This window comes from Coptis chinensis, chromosome 5 (genome assembly GCF_015680905.1).
Source record: "Coptis chinensis isolate HL-2020 chromosome 5, ASM1568090v1, whole genome shotgun sequence".
In the NCBI taxonomy this organism is placed as follows: domain Eukaryota; kingdom Viridiplantae; phylum Streptophyta; class Magnoliopsida; order Ranunculales; family Ranunculaceae; genus Coptis; species Coptis chinensis.
In genome coordinates, this window is record NC_141460.1 from 84,430,883 (window position 1) to 84,440,058 (window position 9,176).

General features: G+C 36.2%; 1 protein-coding gene across 1 annotated transcript; it reads left to right on the forward strand.

The window, feature by feature from the left end:
* Window positions 1-835: 835 nt before the first annotated feature.
* CAX11 (cation exchanger 11) lies at window positions 836-5,583 on the forward strand. The gene is given in 3 exon segments (XM_086561266.1): window positions 836-1,731; window positions 2,940-2,973; window positions 4,411-5,583. Coding segments are annotated over 3 exon segments (1,584 nt in total). The 5' UTR covers window positions 836-903; the 3' UTR covers window positions 5,133-5,583.
* Window positions 5,584-9,176: the final 3,593 nt, after the last annotated feature.

Here is a 9,176-nt window from a genome sequence, read left to right on the forward strand (position 1 = left end):
TAGAAAATTAATTTTTTTTTGTTTTTCTTATTATTGACTCTTAATAAACTTGATGGAAATTGGAAAACATATCGAGAAATCAAAATTTTGAACTGAAGTTGATGGAAAAAAATGAAAAAAAAAAATATTGAACTGAAGTATAAATACCATAATCATGAGATCATGGGAGCTATGCTATCAATATCGGATTAATCGTGATGTCGCCGAATCGCTTATATCGCTAAATAAGCCGATTAGTTTTTACGATTTTAACCTTTTCTCACCCGAACCGATTTAATCACCGAATTGACCAATTAATCGGCCGAGATGACCGAATTATCGGTTCTCTATATAAAAAATACGAAAAATTAACTTAGATTCTTAAACCGTATTAATAATAATATAACCCAATTAATACACAAAGATAAGAGTTTACTTATTTTCCCTCCTTAAAAAAGTTAAATATACAAATTATTGTATTATCTCTCTAATAAATATTATCGCTTCTCAATCTCCTTATTCCTATAAATATTTAACGTAATATTTGTGTTTGAATATCTGTAGTCTTTCAAATTTGAGCTAGTTAGATGTGATTATGAGAATTTGATATTTTTGTTGTATTTGAATAATTATTTAAAATATTTGGTATGATTATCTTATTATATATTTTGAAAACGACGAATATATACATCCGGATTAAATCACCGAGTTTAACTAATTAATCGCATATCGCTCCTCAACCGATTAGTTTCGAAAACCGATTTTAACTACTTAGCATGGGAGTTACTAAAAAAAGATTAGTGAGAGTATATTAACACGTGTCATCATAACATAGGTGTCGATCAAAACTCTTTATTCATTCTACAACCTTAATTAAAGTCAACAAAATCTTAACAAGTATCTTTCTTTCCTCTGTAAAATGGCATGGCCTTCTTTTCCACTTTCCTCAAAACCTCTCTCATCTCACTCACCATTCTTTTCTCCCTCCTCTATTTCCTGATCATTACCAAACCCACCCTCAAAACTTCAATAATTCCCCACAGGTCCCTCCTCAACACTACCCTTTCTTCACCACCTTCTTGTGACTCAAATGGTCTTTTCAACTACTCATCCCTTCATTTCTGTCTATTTAAACAAGACCCTTTTCTCTCTATCCCATCACTTGTTCTCATTCTTCTTCTTCAGTTTTATTTCCTTGTCAAAACTGCCCAGGATCATTTTTCCATTGTTGTTACCAAGCTAGCTAAGCATCTTAACCTGTCACCGAGTATGGGTGCAGTCACATTGCTTGCACTTGGTAATGGTGCACCAGATGTGTTTGCTTCCATTGCCGCGGTTCGAAGCGGTCATGCTAGAACTGGTTTGGGTGCTATTTTATCAGCTGGTACATTTGTTTCTGCATTTGTTGTTGGGTTTGTTGCTATTTATGCTTCACCATTTTCTGTCGAGCCAGCACCTTTTGTTAGAGATGTGTTTTTCTATTTAACTGCCGCGCTTTCCTTGTTTTATGTTTATCTTAGTGGAGAGATATTTATCTGGCAAGCAATTGGGTTTGTTGGATTTTATGTGTTTTTTGTTGGGTTTGTTTTTTGGATGGATATTGGGGTGGAAGGAGGGAGGAAAAAGGATGGGGTTGAAATGGTCGAAAGGCAAAAGGAGGAGTATGTAGGATTAGATTGTGAGTATGGGGAACAAATGGGCATTGTAAATAGGGAGAAGCCTGTTACTGGACTTTACGGCATTCTTCGAAAGGTATGATTGAATATCACTTTATTGCATTGTGTTATTTGGCTCTTATAGATTATGATTATTATAATGGTATGCGTTGAAATTGTGGCTCATTTCTTTTGTAGACTAGAATCTGTAAATGACAAGCACTGAATTGTATCTTATAGGATTCCCGAAGAGAATGACGGGATTGGCTTTATATTTGTGACTGGAGCTTGATTGTTCATAAGGGTTTGTGTGTCAATCAGTTTCTATGCCATAGATCTCTACTAGAAAATAAAACCAATTTATCCAAAATTTATGCCTCATACCACCTCTGGGCTTAATCTTTCTGATCGTTACGGTTTTAACTTTTAAGTATGGGACAACATAATTGCAAGAGTGGGGGTGTTTTTGTGATATAGTTAGCCTGTTTTGCTGAAGTACATTCTCAGAATGAACTTGTTGGCAAGTGAGGTTTAATGAGAGAGTTGATAGAATAGAATCAGCCCGAGAAAGATCGCTTGTACCTTGATCGGGCACTGTGGTTGCAGCTGAGTTGTGAATTTTGCAATGGTTATGAGTTATGACATATTTGCTTATATATGGCATCATGGCATTCATGATTCCTTTGAAGCTTTCATCTTGGGCCAGTACTACATTTGATAGAAGTTATGTATATGAAGAAACTTATGATCATGTTACAAAGAGTTAGTGTAAGTTATCTCTCTATCACATGCCCAAAGTAACAGACGCAACACTTTGGCGGGAGAGGTGACGTTGATTTCAGTTCAATTTGACTCCCGATTAGAATGAGAGCTGCAGTGGGTTGTGCTTGATCTTCCACGTGTAGAATGATGGAAATGTTCTTCCATTATTCAGTTAAGAACAAGCCTGACATCATACTTTCCCTCACAGACAAACGTCCATAATGCCATCTGATCTCTTTATTTATCCCGGTAAAAATAGGAGGCCTGCTAGATTTAGAGAAAAATATTAATAAGTTTTCAGGGAGGGACCTATGAAGCCTCTAGTCTACTCAGTGAAAAGGTCATACAATTTGTTGCCTAAGAAGCAAAGGGGCTCTTCTCCAGACATCAGGGTACGAAGTTGTAGGTCAAAATCGTCTGTTGGTAGAGAGCTCATTCTATGGAATGATTCCAAGGTGCAGGCTGAGGAGGTCTATGTGCAATATTTGACTCTTGTGTTTTAAAGATTCAAACTCTCTTGTCTCTTGTACTTTCTCTTTGAAGATGTGGGAGACTTTTATTATCTTCTTCGGTATTCGTCCGTAATTAAAGCATTCTCAAGTATCAATCTAGACGTGTTTTTAAGGTTGTCATTTCTGGTTAAGGATTTTGGCTGTAAGGAACATATTTTGGTACCTTTTCTTGTGAACTACTGAAAGAAGGCTTAGACTGGAACACCTCACTTCCAGTGTGAAAAACCGATGATGAGACGACTGATTATTTGGTAGTTTAGGACTTAATAGCTTTGGGAGCCAAGGTTGCCTTCATAAAGCAAGTGTTCGAGTAGGCATTGGTAGATGGAGTCGTGGAAGAGGACGGAGTTTTGAAGATATGATCTATTTGGGAAAACATACTTTGTCAAGCAATCCACAGGCTTCCCTTACTATTCTTACACTGAGACTCTTCTCTGCTGCTCTCTCGCTTTTTATTGTCGAGATCCTCTCTCAAAAATTGGCAGTGTTCAACTAGCCTTTGCTCTAATAAAATGATAGCTAACCTTTATGTCTTTTATTATTGCTGAGTTCAGATTTACCTCATTGATGGCTTTAACTTGAAACCTACTAAGTTAAAGTAATTGTAACTTGACTATAGCTGACAGTGCTGACGTACCAGTTTTAAACCCAGTTGGCTGAAGGATTAACAATAGACCATCCTTTATGGAATCACATATTTAGATGTCTCATCCTACATCTCTGAAGCAGCAGAAACACTGTACAGTGTCATTAGGTGAGTGAATGGCATTACCAGCTTCAAGTGCATATTTGTAGGTTAAATGGAGTAGTATATTTTTCCCCCCTCTTCCATTTCCAGCACTACTGTATTCAAAAAGATGCAAAATCAGTAGTATAGATTGTATAGAAAGCACAAGTATAAGAAAAGTGATAGGTGTCCAAGGTATGGTTTACATGTAGTTTATCTTGCTTTATTGGAGGGCAATAGATGTTTCACTTTTGACCTTTTTCTTCATTCCCACCCTCCGCAAGACAGTCATATTGGTTTGGAAATTTTATATTTCTGAACGCCCTAAAGGAAGTTGGGCAAATATGGTCCTCAGTGCAAGTGTGCTTTAATCAAACTCACCATGCGGTGAACTCTTAGTCTCTTACACCTTTTTCTGAAAATAATTGGATTATTAAATCCGATACTAGTAAGATGTCTATAGTTACTAAATCAAATATATAGTTTATAAATCAAATAAAACCCTAGAGAAGTAGAACATTTCATCTTCTTCTAGTACTGTTTAAATTGTCTTTGAAGAATAAATTTGCCATCTAAGAATGGTTATAATTCCCCGATTAATTCTTTCTGTTTTGCTTTTCGCTTATGCAGATCATCCAAAAATAATTGAGTTTGTATTACCATCCTAAAAAATTGGAAATTTTTCCGAAAAGTTTATCCGCCTGTTTCAATTCTTCTAAATGTCTAAGGTCAAATGAGTAGCGTATCCCATCAAGACAACTCCTTCTGAATGGAGCCTGTTTCATTTTCTAAAACCTTTCTGAATGGAGCAGATTTTACCTTTCTGTCAACATTGCCCTTTGCCCCCTTGCTCTGTTATACTCATTTGGCTCGGTCTTCCCCATGAACCACAGAATTGTATTTCTTCTTCCAAATACCCATTTCCCTCTTTGGTTGGTGGTACTCTTTGCTAGCAGCTCTCTTGCATTAGTGCACTACATAGTAGAAAAGGAGCCACCGGAAACTGAGCAGATGCCTGCAGTCCTAATTGCTTTTGTAATGAGTGTGTTTTGGATATCCACAGTGGCAGGAGAACTTCTGGACTGTCTGGCAGTAGTTGGCATCATTCTGGATTTACCTCCAGCTCTTCTTGGACTTACTGTACTTGCATGGGGAAACTCAGTTGGGGACCTTGTTGCTGACGTCGCAGTTGCCAAAGCAGGTCAGCCTGCAATGGCAATGGCAGGATGCTTTGCAGGACCCATGTTCAACATGCTTGTGGGTTTGGGGACTGCATTAGTAATTGAAACAGCTGATGTATATCCAATGGCATATCAGCTTCACTTTCACATAAGCATTGTGGTAGCTTTTGTGTTCTTATTACTGAGCTTGATGGGGTCTTTATTAGTAGTTACATGGTTTAGGTTCAGGGTTCCAAGGTTCTGGGGTTTCTGCCTCGTTGGACTCTATATTCTTTTTACTGCGGTTAGCTTAGTGATTGCCAAGTTTTCAAGATAGGGGATTCTGGTATTGTCAAATCTGACCGTTACCAGTTGTTCATCTGAGAATGTTACACCATCAATCGTAACAGTTGTTGATAGTACACTACCAACTGTGGCACCATTGAAGGACTTTGGAGCTTGGTGACCTTATGTTCATGACTTTGGTTCACAGAGGCAATAGATAAACAGGTGGGGCTGCTGGGTGAACCGGTTAAGAATTTGTTGCTTTTATTATGAATCAAATTTCCTCTTTCTCCTTACATCAATATTGATTGATGATAAAAGAAAGAAATAATGTAATTTCAAGTAAATGGCGAAACAAAGATTGGTTCAGATGTTTAATCCAACTTCAAACGTTATTACTGCTATTAAAACAGCAAGTCTGTAAAACTCGACCAGATTTGCTCACTAGCAAAATGAGTCACGCAATTATTCCTTGATGTATAAAATTTTCAGCTTTACAATTCCCATTTTCTTGCATTCGGACTGCATTTTTATTATGCAGTAATCTTTGACGTTGCATGAAAGCAAGAGGCAAGACTGCAAGAGCCATATTGGTTAGTACAGTCCAACGACTGTTTATAAGGAGAGGGCAATATGGATGTTTAGCTTTTAGACAACGTTCTTTAAATTATTAACTGAAGTGTTACAGAACATCAATTCCTCGGACCAAGCGTCTGAGACTAAACTTTTTCCAGCATCCTTTTCCTTAATGTGTACCTTAATAAACAGTAATGATCATCTCAGCAGACTATCTTTCCTAGTTTCATTTCTGCCTCACTTTGATCACACTAAAAAAGATTAACTGGAACGTCAATGATACTTGCGTACACTATTTTATCCTCTTGATGATCTCCTTTAGATTCTCCTTTGATGGACACTGTGCCGGCCAAACAGTGACTTTAACGTCATCCTTAGATCAATCCAGGCATGTCAAAGCTCACATACAGAGCTTGATCACCATCACTTGAGTCATAGCTCCCATACTGTGGGTTTCACGAAGACTAGTACCATAAATGATGGCAACAGAGGAGTGTGTCTGCTCACAAAAAAAAAAAGTGTGTCTGAGAAGAAGCATTAGGAGCACAAAAACTGTCAAATGCAACTCAAATGAAAATGTTGGCAAGTTGAGGGAGCATTAAGGTGTGCTAAAAACATTGAGCATGGCTTGATGAAAATCCATTGGGCCCATTTAATACCTGATAGGTTACTCATTCAGACAGCCATTCTTTACCCCATGGACCATCGAAAATCTGTCAAGGGCTCAAGGCCCCGAGCCCCCGAGGCTCGAGCCAAAACCCATAATAGGAATTAGGAAGATGAACTGGGTCTTGCAGTATTTGTTTGTACCAAATACAAGTGTTGGCGAACCGGTGAAACCTTTATCTCCTTTGATGGCGATGGACATTTAGCCGACAGGACATCTGGCCGGCATCGTTCTTAAATTATTAACCAAAACCAATATCTAATTACAAACAATAATAAACTAGTCCATCAAAAACATCACATCATAATCCTTTTGATAACACCCATAGTTGTTATGAGCTGCGCGCACTTGAGTCCAGTACTCCAGTATGTATGACAGATTCCAAAGCTCGTATCAGCAAGGTTACATGTTGAGATCATTACTCTATTTCTAGGTGTGAGTGTGTCCTGTCTATGTTCATGTTCTATCCCCAATCCCCATGACACTTCTTGATGTACAAACACAAAACTTGTCCATCAAAAACATCACATCATAATCCGAGGATATCTTTATAGGATGAGCTGCATCCTCAGTCGTAAATAAAAAACAAACTCATATTCTCTCTTACTTTCTTGATTTTAATTTTTTCCATTGTGATCACCTGTCTAATGTTCATGTTCTATCCTCAATTCTATAATGATATTCTTGATGTAGCCACAAATTTCAATTCCCTATGAAATTGAGCTATTACATTCACTCATTGACGATTTAAAATAGTATAGTACTAGAGAAGTTTGGTTAGTCCCAGATTCTAAAAACTTGTAGCATATACATAGCATTGAAGTGTCGCAAAAATTATATTAATCTCCAAATGGAAAAACACTTCTAAGGAGGCTGGAGAGCAAATGGAAAATAAAGATTTTGAACATTATTTGCTGTTTCAAAAGTGGTCGTCTTTCTTTATTTTATTAATTATTTTTTCAATCAGTAGTGGTCGTCTTCCTCTCCAATTGTAGTTTTGTGAGGAAACACTTCATTTTCTTTATTGTGTTTTCTTATGTTAAAATAAGCGAACAATGAGTGATCTTCTTCTTTAATAATTATTTAAAATAACTAATCAAAACTTTAGTTATGTTGTGAGTTATGAAATTACCCCAATATTTCTCATGGGTAGTCCAATGGTGCGGCAAAACACCAAATATGACGGAAATTTTGATCCAATAATGCATCAAAACACTAACCTGCAAATGCTATCTGTATAAAATAGAAAAAGATTAACTAGTAGGGTCCCACTAACTAGTATTACCTCTACTAGATGGGAAAATTAGGGTCTCTCCTCCAAATATACATAAAAAAACACGGTCAACTCAAGTTGACTTGTGATAATGTTATTTTTTGTGTGTATTTGGAGAAGAGACTCTAATTTCCCATCTAGAGGAGAGGAATCCTAATTGGTTCATCTAGGAGGTAACACTAACTAACCCAATAGAAAAATCATCCATTCATAACATAGATTCTAATAGATAACAAATTAAAGACATCTTAAATCTAAATTTGATTTGGATAACTTTTTTTTTTTCCTTTTAAAATGAAGATAACAAGACTTTGATAAATTTTTTGCATAATTGTCGTTTGGGTTTGGCCCAAGTTTCGTTTTCAAAAGTAGGGGGCCAAGTCAAGGATATGGCTAGTATGTTGCATTTTTGCCTAAAATAATACAAAATTCCAAGACATGGATAATAGTGGTTGTCATTTGTAAGGCATGAGAGCAAGTCTAATGGGGAGCAGCTATAATGGGCTGCTAAAAGGTGTCACATAGGCCCTTTAGCAGCCTAATCAAATTTGGCAGCCCAAATTCGAAAAACCAATCCAATGGAGACTTTTAACAGCTATTAAGTTCGGGATACGGACGGCCGAGTTTATGCCGTCTGTTGCATACAGACAACATAAATTATGTCGTCTGTACACTCTAGACACTATAATGCACGAATCTCTTCTTACTTTACTCCTTCAATTCCTCAATCCCTCACTCCTCTTCCCTCCTCACTCCCAAAAACCAAAAACAAAAACAAAAACAATTCACTCATTCATTCCTCAATTCACTCCTTTTTGTGCTCAATACTCGTAAGTTTCACTCTCTCCTATTGAAATTCGATTTTAGAAATGTTAATTGTTATTGAATTGAATTGAATTGAGTTGAATTGTGATTGAATCGATTTTAGAATTGAATTGAATGTTGATTTTAGAATTGAATTGAATTGAATTAGAATTGCAAATTTGATTTTAGAATTGAATTGAATGTTAATTTTAGAATTGAATTGAATTGAATTGATGATTGAATTAGAATGTTGAAATTGATGAATGTTAGTTTGAAATTGTGCGTTTTGTTTAAATTGAAGTTATAAAGAGGATATTGTTGATTGAATTACAAGTGCCACGCAAAATGAGTAACAAGGGTAAATGATTTTTCGGTCAAAAATTAGTTAGTAGATTGACACAAAAATCGATGTCAGCACTAAACGTCGATGAGAATGAAAACCTCAATGAAGTCTATAATTTGCAAAACCCTCTAGTAATTCAATTTCTGGACCTAGTCTATTCACTAACACATGCTACATTGACTATAAACCCGAAAACTCACATCTCTTATTGTGTAAATATGGTAAGTATTTGATCGTTAAATTTGATTTCTTTAACATTATAATTTGTATTTTCTTTAATTTTAATGAATAAATATTTTAATTAAATGTTTAGGGAGGGAAAAGGGGGAGATGAAATTGCGGTGTTGTTGGGCATCCGTGAAAAATTGGTGGAAGATAATGGTTGCCAAAAGAGATGGTTTTGAAGGCATAAGAAATAAAATTTTACAATCTT